This window comes from Leopardus geoffroyi, chromosome A1 (genome assembly GCF_018350155.1).
Source record: "Leopardus geoffroyi isolate Oge1 chromosome A1, O.geoffroyi_Oge1_pat1.0, whole genome shotgun sequence".
Classification (NCBI taxonomy): Eukaryota; Metazoa; Chordata; class Mammalia; order Carnivora; family Felidae; genus Leopardus; species Leopardus geoffroyi.
Window position 1 is genome coordinate 122,289,213 of NC_059326.1, and position 21,873 is coordinate 122,311,085.

Consider the following 21,873-nt stretch of genomic DNA (forward strand, 5'->3'; position numbering starts at 1 on the left):
CATCAGAATGTTGTTAGAACTAAATGAGCTACTACCTTAAAACACTTAGAACAGGATGTGGCACCTAAAGTCTCCTTTTGACCACGACTCTAGATAAAGTCATAGGAGGCTACTTGAAGGAACTTGGAATCTGAAGCCTGCACAGGGTGTGAAAATCATTGTCCTAATGCAGAAAAGTCATGAGGAAAAGGCCTCAGATTTATTATTTGAGAAGAAATAGATTTCAATTATTCTAAGAAACAGACTCCAGCTCAACTAATAGATCTAGAGATAGCCGGAAGTGTCCTGAGTAGAAGGGCCAGCTTTGGCAGGGAATGAGTTCTCCAATGCTCTCTTGTCAGGAATACTGGGCTTCAGAGACCCTGGAAAGGGCTGGGCTACTGGTTTCAGGGACCTGCTCCCAAACCAAAATTCTGATTCTATCTAATGGGATGGATATGGGTGGCCCGAGGGCCGGGTCTGACTTTGTTTTCCTTATTCAGTGTCTTTTTTCTTTCTTTTTTTTTTTTTTCTTTTTTCTTTTTTCTTTTTTTTTTAACTTTTTCTTTTTTCTTTTTTTCTTTTTCTTTTTTTTTAACTAGACTGTGTTGGCTTTAGGCAGGGCTCAAACACACAGTTTCATGATAGCCAATATCATGCCTTTTTTGGTTAATATGCTACTTCTGGGCTCCTGAAGGATTTTACACTTGGGGCTTCTAACCACATGCTTAGATATTCTATCATCTTGGTTGAAAAAAATGAATTAATAATTAAGGTAGAACATGGCTTTCTAGCCTTTGCTCATGAGACTGACTTTTGGTCAACTCTCCTCTGAGAGGGTCACCTTTCTGTTTATATATGAGTGTACACAGCTGAGAATATGTACCATTCTATCTAGAGGCTTTGATGGAGCAGCTATTTTGTGCTGAATAAACATGATATGAAAACATCTTTAATGGCTTTGTCCTAACACAGCCTTTCTTTTCCTTCTAAATATCATGCTTTCCAAGTGCTGTATCTGGAAAAGCACACTACTCTATTTTTCAATGCCTTGAAGGTTTACTGCCTCTTCAAAACAGAGCATTGTGTGTTCCTGCCATTGCTCATGGAGAAGAAGAATTTTTTGTCTGGATGTCAAGAAAATGAACAGGTTTCTGCACTCTATTCAGACTTGAGGACTTTGGGGCATACAGAGTGCCATCTACATGTCTAGCAAAATGCAATGATAGAGACTGCCTTCAGCAGCCCGCTCCTTAAAACGTATCCACCCATCTCGTAGCCCTTCTAGTCTCACAGCAGTCAGGAGAATATTCTCATGTTGCAAGTTTGGGCTGAAATTTTCCCCCAAATTTGTACCCTTCAGTAATTTCCAGTTGCTCTTTGGATTAAGTCTATAACTGACACCACAGAGGCGTGCAGGACCTACTACTTGACAGCTTCATTCTCCACTGTTCTCTTGCTGGGTCTCTCTCCGGTCTCATCAGCCATCCTTCAGAACCTCACATTCACCATAACCGTCTGGTAACAGGGCCTCGCAAACATGCTCTCCTTTGCCTGGAAGATTCCCTCTCATTCTGCCTGGGCAAGTCTTACTTATCCTTCAGATCTCAGCTCAAGGGACACTTCTCCAGGGATGATGTCCTCCTCTTCCTGGGCATTACGCAACACTATTAGACCTTGTCTTCATATGCCCTCACCACTAGAGCATTTGTCACTGTTTATAGTAACTTGATTAATTAGTCTTGCATCTAGGGGGGAACCAAATGTATGTTCACCACCGGTGAACCCATTGTCTAGCCAATATCTGACATGGAATAGAGATGTTCTTTAGGCATTTGTTTGTAATTTTTGAATAAATAATTTTTCTTGCAAAGAGACTGACTCCTCAGTTTGCTCCTAAAATTTCCAGGTAAGTGACATTCCCATGTATCAACAATAGGATCCAGAGCAGCCTTTCATGCATATCTTTGAAATCGCCCATTTATTTGCCTCCTGTTTGCTTTTCCTGCTAACTGTGCTTTTGCAGATACTTGGGAAGATAAAGGCTTTGGCCATCCCGGCCCATCTTTTCTCCCAGCTCCATCTGCCAGGGAAGAAACAGTGACTCAGAAAACTAATGGGCCAGTCTAACGATGGTCATGATTTCACTGCTGGTGATTTTTCTATTAGATTTATAAAATTGAGTCAAAATGAAGGAATTGCCTTGGGGCGCAAGTACCAAAAGCAAACAATGAATTCAGAAACACAAATCAGAACGGCGCTAACCAGTGTATGTTAAAAGCAAGCAGCAAAAGTGATAAAGGTTGAAAGAATTAAAAAATGTGAGACTGAACTTTTTTTTTTTTTTATGGGAACATGATGGTCTATGAGAAACTCAGGATGTGCCATCAGACTAGCACAGTGTTACCACTAGAATGACCTGGACAAAAATACTGTCACAGTAAGTACAGGGGCCATCTATTAAGTGACTATTAGGTATATTTCACTCAACGTCTTTTATCCTTACAATAAACCCAAAAAGGAAACATGATTACTTACATTTTACTACTGACAAAACACTCAGAGGATAAATATCTTTAATCATATTTAGAACTCTGGTGTAACCGATTCCAAAGCCAAAGTCTTTTCCAACTAGACAGTTCACCTTACAAGTCCTCTCCCAGGTCTTCACCTGTAAAATGTGACTACTGCCATGCACCATCCTTGTGATAATTATCTCCATGTGATAATAATGCATGGAGAGTGCCTCGCTCCCAGTTGGCTTTTATCAAACATTATTTTCTACCTTCCACATCTTTTGGTATGATTATTTTGTTTTTGAAGGAGAGAGAGAGAGAGAGAGAGAGAGAGAGAGAGAGAGAGAGAGATATCATGAGAGGGGGAGGGGGAAAGAGGGAGACACAGAATCCACAGCAGGCTCCAGGCTCTGAGCTGTCAGCACAGAGCCCAACACGGGGCTTGAACTCACCAAAGGATCATGGCCTGAGCCGAAGTCGGATGCTTAACCAACTGAGCCACCCGGGCGCCCCTACCCTCCACATTTCTTATCAGCTGCTAAATTCTTTATGGATTTTATTAGGAACTCCTAAAACTCAGTTACCACTCCCTGCTTCTGGTTTAATGTGGGAACCTCAAGAGGGGGACATGCTTCACAAAGCTCTATCACTTAATCTCACACCAACACTGCCAGGTTTTATTATATTCCCACTTGACTCCGAGGCACAGCAGGATTAGACAATTCATTAAGGGACATCAACGTCACAAAAGGACCAGAATGTAGGCGTCTCTGGACCACTGGCCTAGGATTCTTTCCATCGCCACATTTCATCGAAGTACTCAGGACAAGGGTGTTTTCTGAGACCTCCACTAATATGGATCATATTTATAATAACAACAGCTCTTATTGAGTTCTTAATATGCACTGTGTACCACACTATATACTTTGCATGAATTATCATGTTTACTCACCAAAGCAACTGTTCAATGATATGTGCATAATTTTTATTCCCCTTTATGTAGATGACAAAAGTAAAGGGCAAGAAACTGAATGACTGTCTCTATATTAGGTAGATGTTCTAGCTGGTACCTGAAAATAAAATCTTGAAGCAAATTCACAGCTACCATGAAGCAGACAAATGCTCAGTAGAGGTCCATTGAAAGCATAAGCAAATAACACTGACCTTGAATCTTTCTAGGACAGCCACCTATCTGCCAGACATCAGACATCTTGACCAAAAGCAACCTCTTCTCAACTGCAGATCTTACTCTATCATTTCAAAGGGATCTACAATGGATCAATCTCTTTCTCCCAGAGCTCTTCCCTTTGACTATATTCCTTAACACTGAGCATCGTTTATCACAGACTCAGGTACTCAGCTCTGACTATTCAAGATTCACCTGGGGAGCTCTGAAAACTAGGATTCCCAGGGCTGCCTTCCAGGAAGTCTGATTCAATAGGTACACGTGGTGGAGACATCCCTGTTCATTTGCCACAGCTGATCCTCAGGCACAGTCAGGGTTAAAATCTACTGTTAGAGTTGTGCGTGTATGCCTTTCTCTCCCCTGCCATACTGCGATTTCTTCAAATAAGGATGAGTCCTTTACATCTTTTAAGTTCCCATGTACTGAGAACAATGCTTAAAATATGGTATTTATGCTTCGTATTACAAAATGCAGTATATTATGAGGCAGATAAGACCTTGGGCTCTAGAGTCAAATTGTCTGGGTGCAAACTCTGATCTACCACATAATGGCCATGTGGCTTCAGGTAAGTTACTATAACATTCTGTGCCTTGCTACCTCATGTGTAAAATGAGGACAGTTAACAGTACTTACATCATGATCTTCTGAGATTTATGTGAGGTAGTGACTATCCAGTATTTAGCACAGGGTCTGGCAGATAACAAGGCTACTGCCAATGCTAGCTGTGTCGGTAGGCAAAAACAATTCAATCGGCATGAACTATTAATGCCTTTATGTGACTGTGTAAAGTCTCACTCACAGACTATTGATAGGCATTATGCTAGATGTTTTACAAAATTACAATTTTTTTCTCCTTCATAACAATACTCTGATATGTTATTTTTGGAGAAAGAAATATACCAGTCAAGTAACTGAATGTCACCCAGCAAGTAATTATGAGTGTGAGATTAGAACTCAGGTTTAGCTGGTTTCAGAGGCCATTCTTCCTACTTTATTACTAAGAGTTCACATAAGCATCCATTCACACACCCATTCATTCAATCAACAAGTATCTATTACATGTCTGCAAGGTGCTGGAAGCTGTCCTATGTGCTGGAGATACAGAAGTGAGCCTCTGCTCTCATGCAGCTTACAGTCTACAGAGCACAAAGGAGAGCAAGAAATAAGCAAATGGGTGTATAACACAGCCGGTAAAGCTAAGTGCTGTGGATAAAAATAAAGCAGGCAAAGGTAACTGGGGAGTGGGGGTGTGGATGTAGATGTGAGTGTGAGAGAGAGAGAGACAGAGAGGTGGGGGAGAGGAAGAGAGAAAGAGAGACACGGAGGGAGAGAGGGAGAGGGAGGGAGAGGGAGAGGGAAGAGGGAGAGAGAAAGAGAGAGAGACAGATTTTAGACAGGAAGGCCAGGAAAGGCCTGTCTGGTGAAGAAGCATTTGAGAAATGGATGTGACGAGACATGAATGGATTCTGGATATTTTTAGGAGGTTGGGCCCAGAGGATTCACTGTAGAATGAGAAGAGGGATATGAAACAATGATAGAAATGAAGGATGACTCCAAGGTTTGTGGCTGAAGTAACCAGGAGACTGGAGTCCTTGTTCATTGAGCTGGAGAAGAAGCTGGACATGTGGGTTTTTCTCAAGGGGAACGAAGAGCTGGGCTTTGAGACCTGTAGAGCATCCCAGAGGAAGTGCTGGGTAAGTAGTTGGATGTGCAGGTCTGCATTTGGGGTGAGAGGTTGGAGCGGGGATGCAGGTTGGAGGGATGAGGTCTAACACCCTGGGCTAGCTGAGGCCACCTAGGAACAAGCACACGTAAGGAGAGGCCTGAGCCCTTGGCTCACGTGTTTACGGTTTAGGAGGATGAGAAGGACTAGCCATGGCGGGAGAAGGAAACAGAAAGTGTGGACCTTGAGGCCACAGAAGCAGTGACCATGTGTGCCAGTGCAGCTTGAGAGGTGGGGCAGAGGACCCTGGTCAGTGAGGGGGCCACAGGACTCTCACAAGAGCAACTTGGCCACTGTGTATGGATGCAATTTTCTGCGAAGAGGAGTAGGACATGGCAGTAGCTGGAGGCGGACAAAGAATCACAAGAGGAGTATTTAAAGTCAGGTGACTGACAGCATGCTGGCGATTGCACACCAATGATCTCGTTTAGAGGAAAGACTTAAAGACTTGGTGATGACACACAGAGAGGGGCAAAGGGCAGCAGTGAAGGGCTTGGGTTGGGGTCAGGGATGGGATCCAGCTCCCAAGGAGAGGGCTGGCCTTGGATGAAAGCAGGGACATGTATTATATATAAAAAACGTTAAAAACAAAACAAAAAAAACCCACCTTTTTTTAGTCTAAAGCGATATCATATTTTGTCTCACTTAAGCCTTACAATATCCTGGTCAGGTGGCATAATATTATTTCCATGTTACAGAGAATCATGATGCACATTTGGGAAAGGCTTTAAATGTAGGTGAGAAGATGAACAGTCAGGGAAAGGTGTGGGTGGGAAGTGCCTTTGATGTAGGCCTGAAGAGTGGGTTGGTTCTACATATGTGGAAGGGGCTAAGAAGAGATTTCCAAAAATAAGAAAAATAAGAATTCCATAAATGCGTAAAAAGGCACGGAACAGAGGAATGGATCCTTTCTTAGCACGTACTCTGCAACCAGACCGCACGGGTTCTCATCCTCACCCTTGCACTTAACAGCTGTGTGACCTTAGACAGGTTACCTGACTGCTCTGTGTCTTAGTCTCCTTATTTCTAAAATGAGGATAATAACAGTACTTACCTCATAGGATTGTGGTGAGGAAGACATACACCTGTTCCTACATCCACGTGCATGTATGTGTCAGAATTCTACCCAGCAAGTAATGAGCACTGTATGTTTTTTGTTATTATTTTATGATTTACAACATGATAAACAGGAAAACGTGTACTTCCCCCCCCTCTGTATGTGCGTGTAGACTTCTAGCAAGCCTGTTTTTGGGTGTCACTGGAAGGTATTCTGCTTCCTGTTTCCTCCTTATGAAGGAGAACTATGGCTGCATAGACAAATTTGTCACTCTCCCATTCAGTTTTTTATTTAAGAAGAGCTTCTTGATCACCTACTCAGAGTCAAGCTCCGTGCTAACCAGGATGCAAAGACTAAAGCCAAACAGGACAGAATCCCTGTCCCCAAGCTGCTCCCGGCCACCAGGAGGCAGGCACGTAAATAGACTGTTTCAACGTCATCTGCAGGCTGTGTTCAGAAGGAAATGCGTAATGCATGAGTGAAGAGCACCGAGTTCTGATTCAGACAGCTTGGACTTGAGTCTTAGCTCTGACTTTACTAACTGTGGCTCTGGACACAGCAGGCATGTGTCCATTTCCTTACCTATAGCATAGAGATAAGAGCATTTGGTATGAGAATGTGAGAGCAGTAAATGAGATCATACAGGCATAGCCCTGAGCACACAGCCACTGATTCTTGCGGTGCTACTCTCCTTCTCCTCATCTCTTCTGTCCACAACTCTTGTGCTTCTTGTGACTTATAATAACAAGTCCATCTTTGGAGTTGTTAAGGAAGTCGTCCTGGGAAGCCCTGACTTGAGCTACCTTTTAAGAGATGAGCAAGGACTTGCAGCATGAAAACAGAGTTGTGACAGAGACAACTCAGGGAAAGGAAGTGGCACGAGGCAAGGCACATGACCCTTGTCCCTTCAGGAAAAGGAAGTGCCTTTACTCATGTGTTCACCAGCCCAGAAAAGGCCCTCCCAAGTTGGGTGCCACATTAGGTCCATTGGAAAATATCAGGCAAGGTTCCTCATAGTTCACTGTCTTTCTTATTCCTGTGGGTCTCCCCTTCCCCTCTGTCCTTTCCGGAAGGGTTTCATTCTGCTTGTGATTGAGATTCTGTTTCTCTAATCCTAGAATCATTTTGCTGGATGAATCCTTCCTCACCATGGGGGGAGGGAGTTATGTGCCCTTTTAATGAGGTCCACAGAGAAGGGAAGACAATTCAGTTGTCCTCTCCAAACCCTGTTCGTGCATCGGCATTATTTAGTTGACCTTTTTCCCATTCTTATCCTCTGATTTCAGGTTAAAGTAGAGCATGATCATAAAACCAATGCCCGCAAGAATGTCCACAAAAAGCTCCCCAACCAGCAATGGTTAAAACAGCTTGCATTCCTGTAGCCATTAATGCTTTGGAGAATGTGTTTCACCTGTGTTTTAAAAACGTGATTCTATAATAGCCTTGGTATTTGGCATATTTTCATTCAATAAAAATTTGTTGAGTGCCCACTAAGTACTCGGTATTGTTCTAGTGCTGGGGGTACAGCCGAGAGCAAAACTACATGTGGGTCCTGCTCCCATGACACCCTCAGTCTATCCGGGAGACAGATATTCCCAAAGCAGTTATGCAGGCCATTCAGGATGACAAACTATGACAGGTGTTTTGAAACACCCTGGTTCTCTAGGAGCTAGGACTAGGAGGACCTCAGGGCAGGGATGGCTTCTCCACTTGAGCTGAGAGTCCAAGGCCAGGATTAATAAGGAAAGGGACTGAGGGGAGAAAGAGACGTCTGTAGCCAGAGCAAGATTCCTGAAGAACCAAGAAAGGCCTGTGTGGCTGGAGACGAGGCAAGATGGAATGTACTTCAGGTCAGGCAGGGAAGTCAGGCAGGGGTCAGAACACACAGGGCCCGCTGGGCCATAGGAAACCACTGAGAGGTTTTTAAGGCAAGCATGTTATTGTTTGAGGGGGGTTGAGGAAGGGACTATGATCGTATTTTTTAAAAAGTATTTTGACTGTAACAGGAAGAACAACATCTTGACCTGATAGATGAAGGAACAGGCTCGAGGGTTGAAAGTGAGAGAAGGAAAGAAAAAAGACTATTATTTGTGGACCACATATGTGTGAATGTGTTACTACATCATGTGCTAAGGTGGTGTCTGGGACACAGTAGGTGCAATACAGATGAAGGCCAATAACAATAATAATAATAACTATTATTATCGCTACTACTATGATTATCACCCTGTGCACGGCATTCTGAATGTATTTCTTTGCAGCCATCCTATAATGTATGATCATCCATGTTTTACAAATGAGGAAACTGAGGCTCAGAGAGGTTAAATGACTACCCAACATCACCCAGTTGGCAAGGGGCAGAGCTAAAATTCAAAGCCCATGATCTTTCTGTGTTGAGAAAACAATGTCAAGACAAACTGGAAGGAACACCTGTCTTTTAAGTAGGGTGGCTCCAACCCTCCAAGAAACCCAGTGATTATGAAGCTTTTAAAGTTGTTCTCGAATTACTCTTAAGGGAATTGTTTGGGTATTTGTATTTATTTGATTTTCACAAGGATATACACCAATTATTCATTCTCTCTCTCTTCAATTAAATAAAATATGAAGTTTGCAGCCATAACTTTTCTAGAAGAAACTACGAGTGACATAATTGCTAACAATATAAAAACACAGACTCGTTCTCACATATTTTTCTCCTTGGACAAACTCTAAGTGTAACCAGTTCCGAGCGACACTGTTTTGTGTTTGAGGAAACTGTTCACTACCTAAGGGAGACACTGTAATAAAAAAAGAAAACTTGACTGTCTGAGGGGACAGAAAACTTGACGGGACTTCAAAACGGACAGCACCTACCATGTACCAAGCCTCCTAAAGGCCTTGAATGATCACATTTAATTCTCAGTATCCTGGGAATAAGTCCTTTTATTTCCACTTAATAGGTAAAATTGAGCGACTTGGCCCTGCTTGCTTGGTATTTAACTCATGCCTTCCCCACCCAGCTCCAGGACCTCACTCACTACTTTAATGTCTGCCACAAGCTATCCTCCCTACCCATTGTCTATTAGCTTTACAACAGATTGAAAGACAAGTCTCCTTACTCTCCACCCCCTAAATCTGGTGGTAGTTAGTAAGTTAGAGATTGTTTTGATAGGAATAAAATGTGATTTCCATTTGATGGAATAAAACAGTTAGACTTAGTTAAAAAACAGTTCAAGAAAGTTCTTGGTGGTGGTGGTTTGTCTGTATGAGGTAGGATCTTAGTTTGATTAAGACACAGAACAGCAACTGAAGAGACCAAGTGTTTGGGCTCTCTGAGTCTAAGCTAGGAGGAGAGGACGGGGGACCAATAAGAAATAGAACAGTCATCTAAGCAGCTTCCTGTGTGAGTTTGGGTCTTTCGTACATGGAAAATGTCCCTGAAGATTTCTATCTATGCCACCCACCTCAGAGACTTACTAAGATCCTCTATGTGAGGGGCAAGATTTCTCAATGGGTCATCTCCTTTAGCCACCAATAACGTTTTTAAGGGAACTATCTAATTGAAAAAAACATCCAGAAGATATCAAGGTCTGTGAAAAATACCATCCTTGGACTCAATTCATGGGTGATCTCGAACTCCTACTTGCTTTTCCTGGGGGTATTGACTGAAAATCACTTTGCAGTATAATAAATACTTTTCTTGTTTTATATACACCACCCCCAATCCCAGGTTCCTACTCCGAGGATGAGAAACAAGGGTAGGTTTTCCGAACAGGCTGGTCATCAGCTCCTTTCTGTAGAGTGTGGCTGGACTGAGCTGTGGTGGGAGCCCCTCCCCACCCCCAGCCCTCTTCAATCAGTACTGCTTGTAGGACAACCCTCAGCCTGAAAAGCAGCCAGCCAGCTGCTTTGCTTCAAACTGCTCTTTTTCGAGGATGTAGCAGATCAAAAGAAACAGACAAATCACACATAGAATATGCACAGCCAGCTACTGGCTCCAGAAATGTTGATACCTGCAGTGCTCTGATGAAGGTGAATTGCCAGCACGTTGACAAGGCACACACACGTGCACACAGAAAGTACATACACACACGGACGCATAGCACTCGAGGTCAGAAGGTAGCAGAGGAGGTCCCCAAAGGACCGGGAACTGGGACTGTTTGTACAAGCTCAGCTCACCCTCCCCAGAAGGCATCAACTTAGGACCCCCCACAAACCACATTTCCAGAAGCGCTGAAAGTCAGCTGTGTCTTCCGGCTCTGCAACCCAAGTCCAGACTCTGGGCAAAACAATCCAACAACCGACACTCCACAGTCATGTGTAAGCTAATTCTATTTTGCTAATTGCTTTCTTGGGCATGCACCAAGTTATTAAACAGACAATGACAAAACAGAGAGCTTGGATAAATGTATGTGGCAGCACTTACTGAAAATCTTCTTCCTTAACAGGAGTTCTCATTACTTGTTTGCTTGTGAAGGAGAATAAGGGAAACTGGCAAAATATTTCTGATTTTTTTTTTGACTCAGCTGTATCAGCTTTGAGATCACCTTTGCAACATTATCCTGCTCTTCAGAAAATACTTCCCTTTCCTTAGAGAAGACAGACTGATTTTAGAAGCAGATCTAAGTCTGTTAGACACAAGCTTTTGCCAGAACGGCAGTCAGCTAGTAGCTACCGAAAGCAGGATCCGGCAGAGCCTGTGGGAAGTCATACACCAGCCCACTTTTTCCCACCCACCCAGACAGTCTCCCTCTCTGGTCTGTACCTTCCGTGTGGCAGCTGGAAGAGAGGATGGTATTCGGAGGTCTGAAGATGTAAGGCAGGTAACGAGAGAAGCATTTCATCTTCCAAAAAAAATAAAAAATAAAAATCTAAATAAAAAAACAGTCTCCTGAATCCATAAGGATTCTCTCGGCCTTTCAAGCTGGCTACATCCCCAATATGTTTATGTAGGTTCTCTCCTGGATGTGCAGAGCTGGGAAGCCCGAGGAATAACTGGAGATGGGTCCCATTTTGCCATCAGCACCAGGAAGCACTGCCTTACATTTCTGCGTGCAGCTCAAACTCAGAAGCCCCCAAGCAAGCCGGGATATAGCCTCTTCATTGGCTGCAGCTTCTCCGAGCAGGATTTGCTGAGTAAGTCAGTCCTGCCTGTAAACACACGCTGAAATGCCCTGCCTGAAACCTCTACCTTTTCCCGTGTGGTCAGTTTCTCCTCTAGCAATAGAAATCCAGCAGGATAGGGGAGCAGTGGGGATAAGTGACCATCTCTTATTTAGCTGGAAGATCAGATGAAACAAAGACTGCACAGTGTTCTGCCCTGGAGAGAGATGGCTGTTAAAAGAGCCACCCGTAATGCCATGGGTCTCAGGAATATTAAAGTACAGTGCAATGAAATGGGTCTCTGTCCTTGCTTCATCTAGATTTAGTTCTATGTTTTCTTAGTACGAAAGCCCAAACAATAGGACCATTTATCATTTAGGTGAAGCCAAAAGCTGGGGTGAGTAGTCGGTGACAGAGGGCTAACACAGACAGATTCTGTGCTCCATTACAGCCTCTTCTTTCCTGCCAGCCCTCACACCGAGGTAGGAACCTGGTTTCGAGTTATTTGCCGTACAAATTTAAAGCCACAACACAAGAACAGAGGCTAAGCCCAAGGAAACAGACTCTTTCCCAACTGGTATACCCTGCTGGCTGGAAAAATTAAGTTGATCTAAGAATTATACAACTTTACCAAAACACTCACTCAGATTTCACATGAGAAAGAGAGAGGATGGCGGTATCGAAAGACAGGGATAACCACCAAATAAAGTAACTTGGACTGGGGATGTGGTTTGGTTTTGACCCATGAAATAATAATGACTTTGGAAACCTTATCACTGGAAGGCAAGCACAAGATGTCAGTTTGGGATTTACAAGTTCTGTGAAAGACACTATTGTATACGATACAGAAAAGGTGAATGTCCTTTGTGCTGCATTTAGAGGCATGAGGAAATGATTTTAACGGTCTATAAAAGAAAACCAATATTCCTCTGAGTGGGATTTTTAAAAATAAGATTTAACATAAAGTTTAAAAATAAAACTTAGTATAAAATGCAAAAATATACAACGGCTTGTTCCACTAAAAAGAATGCACTAAAAAGAATAAAACACCTAGGGATAAATTTAACCAAGGAGATGACAGACCTGTACTCTGGAAATTAGAAGGTGTTGATAAAAGAAATCGAAGACAATACAAACAAATGAAAAGACCTGGCGTGCTCACAGATCGTAAGAATTAATACTGTTAAAACGTCCATACTTACAAAAAAGCAATCTACATATTCAACGCAATCCTTATCAAAATACCAATAGCATTTGTCACAGAACTAGAACAAATAATCCTAAATTTTGTAGGGAGCCACAAATGACCTCAAATAGCCAAAGCAATCTTGAGAAAGAACAAAACTGGAGGTATCACAATTCCAGATTTCAAGATATACGACAAAGCCATGGTCATCAAAACAGTATGGTAGCAGCACAAAAACAGACCTAGAGATCAATGGAACAGATAGAGAGCCCAGAAATAAACCCACACAGATGGCCCAGAGACACATGAAAGGTGCTCAGCACCACCAATCATCAGAGAAATGCAAATCAAAATGACAGCAAGATACCACTTCACCCCTGTCCCAATAGCTGGTATCAAAAGGACAAGAAACAACAAGCATCTGAGAGATGTGGAGAAAAAGGAACCCTCGTGTACTGTTGATGGGAATGTAAACAGGTGCGATCATTGTGGGAAACAGTAGGGAGGTTCCTCAAAAGTTAAAAATACAAATACCACATGATTCAGTTATTTCACAACTTGGCATTTACCTAAAAAAAAACAAAAAACAGTAATTCAAAATAATATATGTACCCCTCTGTTTATTTTATTTTATTTTATTTTATTTTATTTTATTTTATTTTATTTTATTTTATTTTATTTTATTTTATTTTATTTTTTATTATGAAATTTATTGTCAAATTGGTTTCCATACAACACCCAGTGCTTATCCCAACAGGTGCCTTCCTCAATACCCATCACCCACCCACCCCTCCCTCCCACCCCCCCATAAACCCTCAGTTTGTTCTCAGTTTTTAAAAGTCTCTTATGTTTTGACTCCCTCCCTCTCTAACCATTTTTTTTCTTCCCCGCCCCCATGGTCTTCTGTTAAGTTTCTCAGGATCCACATAGGAGTGAAAACATCTGGAATCTGTCCTTCTCTGTATGACTTATTTCACTTAGCATAACACTCTCCAGTTCCATTCATGTTGCTACAAAAGTATAGCTACAAAAGGGTTGCTATATTTCATACTTTCTCATTGCCACGTAGACTCCTATGTTTATTGAAGCACTATTTGCAATTACCAACACAGGGAAGCAACCCAAGTGCCCATCAAAAGATGGATGGATAAAGAAGATGTAGGAGATATACATGTGTATATACAATGGGATATTACTCGGCCACAGAAAAGAATGAGATCCTGCCGTTTGTGACAACATGGATGGACCTACAGGGTATTATGCTCAGTGAAATAAGCCAGACAAAAACAAATACCATAGGATTTCACTTCTATGTTGAATCTGAAAAAAAAACAAGTGAACAAAAAAACAAACAAAATAACAGAGTCTTAAATACAGAGAACAAATTGGTGGTTGCCAGAAAGGAAGTAAGTGGGGAGATGCCGGAAATAGATATGGAGGATTAAGAGGCACAAACTTCTAGTTATAAAATAAGTAAGTCACAGAGATAAAAAGTACAGCAGAGGGCATATAGTCAATAATATTGTGGGGCGCCTGGGTGGCGCAGTCGGTTAAGCGTCCGACTTCAGCCAGGTCACGATCTCACGGTCCGTGAGTTCGAGCCCCGCGTCAGGCTCTGGGCTGATGGCTCAGAGCCTGGAGCCTGTTTCCGATTCTGTGTCTCCCTCTCTCTCTGCCCCTCCCCCGTTCATGCTCTGTCTCTCTCTGTCCCAAAAATAAATAAACGTTGAAAAAAAAATTAAAAAAAAAAATAATAATATTGTAATAACATTACGTGATAACAGATGGTGACTACACTTAAGGTGAGCTCAAAATAACATGTAAAATTGTTGAATCAATATGTTGTACACCTGAAACTAATACAATGTTGCGTGCCAATTTACTTCAATTAAAAAAAAAAAGTGTGCTCTGAAATCTGGTAGAATAATTTTAATTTAACCCTATATTGCTTCTCTTCTTTAAAAATATACTTAACATTGGAGAAATGTATTGGTCTGCCCGGGAAAGCAAAGACTTTGAGCCGTAAAGTAGTTATAGTCTCAGTCTAGGCCATGGTATGTAAACACACTCTTCCACCAAAACGTTTTCTGACTTTTGAACCATTGTGACATGATGACAACTAGTGGCAGAGACCGGACATTTAGCCCTACAATAGCCCTATAACCCATCACTTCTTTAGACCAGATACCTGGCAAGCTTGGGCCATCCCAAGTAAGGTGCTATTTAAGCAAAGCCCGAATGGTCTCCATTGATTGTATGGGTCATCTGAATCTCAGAACCCAAGAGCATATCCGGAAATGTCTTCCTGACACAAATACTGCACATCTGACCTCTGATCATTAGAGTGGAAGGAGTGTGGGCTTTGGGATCAGTCAGACCCAAATTTGAATCCATGAGCATTTACCGGTTGGGTAGATTTAAACAAACTCTAACACCTGTGGGCCTTAGTTTTCTGCATCTACAAAACAGTAACAAGTTTAACTCATGTATGCTCAGATGAAGTGAGACAGTAAGCCTATGAAGCACCTAGCACACCATAACCACTTTACAAATTGTTAGCACTGATATTGCTCATACTGTCACTGTGCACCTTCTCTGAGTTTCTCCGGCCAGACACCAACCTGGGAGCAGGGACAGAACAAGCATGGTGAGGAGGGTCGTGCCACAATTAGATGGCCAAAGCTTAAGCATGACTTTGATACTGACTTACTGTATGATGTAGGACAACTGACGTCACATCTCTAAGCCTCCTTACATAGCTAGTAAGGATAATAACAGAATGCCATACAATATTATGAGGGCAAAATAGGATGGTTGATATGAAGGGGTTAACACAGTGCCTAGCAAAATGTAAGTGCTTTGTTAGTTTAACTGCTATGTCTTTAACAGTAATATCATCCCTGAATCAGTATCTTATTGCATTTACTTACCTATTTTGTCTACACGATACAATTGTAAACTTCCTAAGGGAAATATCAATGTCTAATTCATCTTTGTACTCTGAGTGCCTGGCACGAAATAGGTACTCAATAACTATTAGTTGGAAAAGTAAACAGACGGACGGATGGACAGATGGATGGATAAATCCATATATATGGGAAAAAACTTTTGAAAGATGTTTGATACTTTTTTTTGGAGGTCCTTCACAGCACAAATGAATTTGAGCCCATTATAAGGTGGAATATGCCATTCAGGCAAAGATATTATGGAATTCATGAAAAGATATGCTTCGACTTGGCATAATTTGGCCATAGATAAACAGTAGGCATTTAGTATATACCTTCTGAATCAATAGGAGGCACTTAGCAAATACTTCCTGGATGAAAACATATTCACTGATTATGCTACCCATAATTATCTCCAAAGAACTAAGCAAAAAACCAACCAACCAAACAAACAAAACACCTGTCTCCTTCATTAGATACAAAAAGATCAGTGAGGCTGGCACCTAAGTTCCAAAGTGGCACTCCAAACCAGCCAGTACCCCTTGACCTCAATTGAAAGCATCTTTTCCAATCCCAATTAAAAATTACTGATTTCGTGCCAGCCTGGGGCACCCCACCCACCTATACGTAGAATGGGCAAGGCTCAGAAAGAAAGAATACAAAATATCCTCGATCGGATGATTATTTACACAGTGATCTGCACTGCACCCTGTGAAGTGTTTTGGTGTACTTTTGTATCTTTTTTCTCTTTGATTCTCTGAAGAATCCCATTTTACAGAAGGGAAAACAAGCTGAGAGGATATAATAACGTGTCCAAAGACAAACAGCCCCCAAGGAGATCTAGTGTTTTTGTACCAGCATCACTTGGTGACCTTGCAGATTTCAGAGCCATCAAGCTTATTGATTCAGACTCTCTGAGGACAGATTAGGAATGTACATATTCAACATGCCAAGCGACTCTTACTTTCAAGTGTGAGAACCTCTGGTGTGAGGTATTTCATTTCATGTTCTAGCTTGACAGGTCAGGGTTACAGAAAGTTTTCCAGATACTCTTCACCCAGATCATCTGCCTCACTGCTTTGGTCCAACATTTTGTTGGCACCCAGATGTTTTATTAGGCATTAGTGAGTGATGTGGTGATTTAGTGACTCCTGCTCTAAAGGAGTGCATTTTCCAGAAAAAAAAAAAGAAAAAAGAAAAAGGACTAAGAAACTATTATAATGCAGCTAATAGGGGTTATGATGGAAAGAAGGGGTTGGAAAAGATTCTTTGGGATTAAAGAGCCCCAAAAGTCAATGTTAGACATCCAGGATTTGGCATTAGGCATTACTTACAAAAAGCTCCAGTTAAAAGGCAGTTATCTTACTGGGAGGCACAGCAAATGAACGGTTAGTAGTCATTAACCCCATAAGTAGAATTAAACTCTGATATAACAAATTTCATCATAGATAAGAGCAGGGCTACCAAGAGAGGAAGGGTCTTTCTAAGGAGAGGGGAGGCTCAAAGGCTTTGGCAGAGGTGTTTGGAGGGAGGGCTCAAGAGCATAGAGAGATCTCTGAACAGGAAACCAGGAGCCCAGGAGGAGAGAAAGATAAAGGTGACCCATTTTAGGTGCCATGTGAGAACGGTGCTGGCGTCTAGCAGAACAGAGCCTAGAGATGAGAAATTCCCCCAGATGATTTCCAAACACCAGGTTCTAACATCAAATGGCAGGGGGGAAAAAAGGCTATTAATTGGGAGATTCTGGAGTGCTACACTATGGACCAGGCTGCTCCAAGCTTTCCTTTGGACGGGCCTCCTGGGAGACCAGTAGCAACTGCTTTTGTCCTGCAAAGTCCCAGGTGGAGCCTTTGCCTTGGGACCTCCCAACAGCCTGTGGTACCCTGCCTGTTGCCTACCCTCACTGAAGCCCAGCTCTTCAGGGAAAGTCACCCTGATCATTTCTTTTAACATGTCCTTACACCCTCCTTTGGGGAAAGTTTCATCATTACAGTTTTTCCTTTTTGCTAAGAAGGAAAGTAAATCCCAAGAAAACAAAAATTAGCTTATTTAAGATCAGTCCGGATGAGCCTGCCCAGGTTTTCACTTTCAAGTCAGAGCAAATCAAATTCCTAACCATTCTTCAAGTCTTAAATAAAATGTCACATCTTCAGGGAGAGGTTTCTAAATGCCTCAGACTGGGTCCAATCCTCCTGCTACTGACTCTCAAATACCATCCTCTCCTTTCAAAGCACTCATTCATTACTGAACATATTTATTGAGCATCTACTTAGGTCAGGCAGTGTACTAGGTACTAAAGAAGCAAGAGTGAGCAAGATAGATTAGATACCCTCCTGTTTATTCAGGGATAATTATCACTCCTCATGTACAGGGTTGTGGTGAAGATTCAATGGCATAATTTGTCACAATGTTCAAAATTCTGTGAGGCATGAAGTACTGTTCAATTAGTTTGATAATTGCTGTTAAGTATCTAATTCCTTTGCCAGACTCCAAGTAGCAGACGGGTAGAATTCTGACTTTTCTCTGAATCTTGAGTATGAGGTTCACTGCCTGGTGCATAACAGGAATTCAATAGGTTCGTGCTGAATTGAATTGAGTTGAACTAAACGGGCAGAATTCTGACATACTTTTCACCGCTCCCCCCCCCCCCCCCCCACCACACACACACACACTATGCAGCTGGTGGTGAGTGAAATTCACAACTTGGTACATTCTGATCAGGAAGGAAAAGGAACCTCTTTTTGGTTAGTTCCTTCGTCTATTCATAAAATATAACATTTTTAGCAGTTATTAAACACTAAGCATGCTTCTAGGTGTTGGAAATACATCCGTAAATAATACACTGAGGTTAAGCTCACTGAGTTTATATTCTAGAAGGAGGAGATAGACAATAAACAGGTAAACATTATATCAACAAAGTTATTTCAGAATGTGAGGAGAGTAATGATCTGGCAATTTATCCAAAGAAAACAAAAACACTAACTCAAAAAGACATCTGCACCTCTGTATTCATTGCAGCATTATTTATAGAAGCCAAGATATGGAAACAATTTAAGTGTCTGTTGATGGATGAATGGATAAACAAAATGTGGTGTGTATATATACCATGTAATATTATTCAGCCATAAAAAAGAAGGAAATCTTGACATTTGCAACAATATGGATGGATCTTAAGGATATAATGCTAAGGGAGATAAGACAAAGAAAAATACCATGTGATCTTACTTATATGTGAAACTAAAACAAAACAAAACAAAACAGAGCAAACAACCCCTTCCCCAGCTCAGACCCAGCTCAGATACAGACAAAGACTGGCAGTTGCCCGAGTGAGGTGGGTGAGGGGTGGGCAACATGGGTAGAGGGGGTCAAAATGTACAAACTTGGGGCACCTGGGTGGCTCAGTCAGTTACGCACCTGACTTTGGCTCAGGTCATGATCTCACGGCTGTGAGTTCAAGCCCTATATCGGGATCTGTGCTGACAGCTCAGAGCCTAGAGCCTGCTTTGCATTCTGTGTCTTCCTGTCTCTCTGCCCCTCCCTTGCTCACGCTCTATCTTTCCCTCTCCTTCAAAAATAAATAAGCATTAAAATTTTTTTTTTAAATGTACAAGATGCAGCTATAAAATAAGTCATGGGAATACAATGTTCAGTAGAGTGACTACAGTTAAAAATACTGTATTTCATATTTGAAAGTTGCTAAGAGAGTAGATCTTAAACATTCTCATCAAAAGAAAAAATATTGTAACTATGTATGGTGATGAGTATTAACTAGATTTATTGTGGTGATCATTTCACAACATATACAAATACTGAATCATCATACTGCGCACCTGAAACTAATCTAATGCTGTATGTTAATTATACCTCAATTTTTTAAAAAGTAGAATGCAGAAAATAAAATGGGGGTTGTGGCAGAGAGAGACTGCTTGGCTTAGACGGTCAGGGAGGGCCTCTCTGGGGAGGTAACATTTCAGCTGAGGCCTGAAAGACAACTTGCTGGCCAAGAAACGGTTTTGGTTCTCTAACCCAACCTGGCTGCAACCTGTACATTTTCTTTCAGAGCAGTTTTGTCTTCTACCTTAATTAGTTAATGATTTAATTCTTTTAAAATAACAGTTTACTTAATGTTTCTTCCACAGCTTTCCTCTGAGTTCAGCGGGGACACAGCTTGTGCTGTGTTGCTCACTGTTTCATCCCCCGGACCTCCTGAGAGGCCAGCTGAGACTTGATTCACACGGTTGATGGGGAGTCTGGGCCGACTGCTCAGCCAGCAAGTGACTAAAGCCAAGTGGGAGGTGGGCAGCTATGGATGAGAGTAAAGAGGATTTTGAAGTTGGAGGACAGGCTCAATTTAAAGCAGATGCAAAGGGAAAAATAGAACCTCGCTGGTTACAACAGAAGATTTTGGCTCTCAATGAAAAGACTATAAAGCGAAAAGCATAATAAAGCCAAGCACATTTACCACCAAATTTTATATACTGATAGTACCTCACACAAAGCAGACAGTTTCACCTCATTTATAAAGAGATGTCAGAGGAGTAGGCAATATTTTTTCATTCTATCTCATATGAATATGACTTTTCTTTTTTTTTTCTTTTTCATTTTAGAGTTGGGGGCGGGGGAGGAGCAAAGAGCAAGGGAGAGAGAGAATCTTAAGCAAGCTCCACACAGCAGAGAGCCTGACACGAGACTCACTCCCACGGCCCTGGGATCATGACCTGAGCCAAAACCAAGAGTCAGACGCTTAACCGACTGAGCCACCCAGGCGCGCTGGACTTGATTTTCGTAATGATAACAACAGTAATAACAGTGGCCATCAAATGTGAGTTCTTAGTAGGCCCAGTCCCTGTGCTAACCACAATGCCCAGGAGATCTCATTTAACTCTCCTGAAAAACGTATAATAAAGTAAATGTTATTATTTTATTTGTTTATACATGAGGAAATCTGCACAGAGATGTCAAATAACTTGCCAAGCGTGAGCAAGTGGAGGAGCTAAGATTCCAGCGCGGACTCCCCACTCCTACCCCCGCTCTGTGTGGACACTGTGCTGTTTCCTGGGCTACGTGACCTTGACATTGTCTTCCCTGGTGTCTGATGTAGGACAGATCACCTAGAATGACACTCAACTTCTGTGTTTACTTGTGTGGAATTTGTGGGCATTTGATCAGGGCTGGTCAAGGTTACTTGTGCCCCATTTGAAAGAAAGCGTTTGCTAATGACTAGCATAATCATGAGGGGAAACTATAACCAAATCCACACACCTACCCATCAATGCCTCCAGAGATTCAATATGCATTGAAAGGTTACTTTTTCTAAGACACAGTGCCAAGGACCATGGGAGTGGAGGAGCAGGGAAGGCACAGAGTGTAAAGGTAGAGTGGGCAGGAAAGAAATCAGTGAAAGGGATGACTATATTACAAACTACAGAAGGGCCATAAGAGAGTAATGGATAAAGTGCAGAACAGGAAAAGCTCACACCTAATTGGGACATTGGGTTGGATTCCATGAAGACTTCCTGGAGGTGGTAATATCTGAGATATGCTCTGAAGCACAGGGAGAATCTGAATCTATGGAGATGTGAGTGAGAAGACCATTCTGGTAGGAATTAAAAATTAGAACAATGGTTTGATGGTAGGGAACGGCGAGAATTATTTGGGGAATAGTGAGTACTTGTTTATTAGTCAGTCTACATAATACCTTTAAAGATGGTTTTTAATGCTACTTTATGAACATGAAAATAATAATATTACATCTCCTTCAATTTAACTACATAGCTATTCCCAACTCAAATTCACTCTATTTACTCCGAATTAATGGAATTATAACACATTTTAAACATATAAAGCAGATTCCGACTTTAGCGTTTGGCTTTATGCCCTAATTAGCTCTCATCTGGAAATGGCAGACTTCAACCTCCCTTATCCAAGCTGGATAAAGAACTGCCAATTATTCAGTCTATAGAACGCCTCAGTGAAGAAACCATTCCAACGCCAAACCAGAATGTATTTCCAATTCCTCAGAAGGAGCTGCCTTGTCTGCTCCCCTCCTGCACATCTCTGGGCTTTAATTAAACTGAACAATACGAAAGGGAATCGATATGCCAGGATATTAACAACGTACTTTTTAAGGATTTCTGCAGCTATGATGTCTGTTTTGGTCTTCATCCCCAGCATCAGGCAGCATGATTCCTTCTGGGCA

The 21,873-nt window shown here is 41.9% G+C and overlaps 1 protein-coding gene and 1 long non-coding RNA gene across 7 annotated transcripts in view; one reads left to right on the forward strand and one right to left on the reverse strand.

Moving 5' to 3' along the window:
• The window catches only part of PPP2R2B (protein phosphatase 2 regulatory subunit Bbeta), a 512,334-nt gene that overhangs the window by 413,528 nt on the left and 76,933 nt on the right, over positions 1 to 21,873 (reverse strand). The window contains exon 1 of one of the 6 annotated variants that reach the window (XM_045492870.1): positions 11,206 to 11,535. The exons of 4 other annotated variants lie outside the window; for them this stretch is intronic. In XM_045492870.1, coding sequence (XP_045348826.1) covers positions 11,206 to 11,279 — 74 coding nt within the window. In that variant the 5' untranslated portion in view covers positions 11,280 to 11,535. Of the gene's footprint in view, positions 1 to 11,205; positions 11,536 to 21,873 lie in introns of those variants that run through there. One more of the 6 variants, XM_045492905.1, reaches the window with a different exon arrangement.
• Positions 559 to 20,248, forward strand: LOC123605673. Its single transcript, XR_006715846.1, has 3 exons — positions 559 to 2,419; positions 5,162 to 5,375; positions 19,814 to 20,248. It is a non-coding gene; the product is annotated as an uncharacterized LOC123605673 (long non-coding RNA).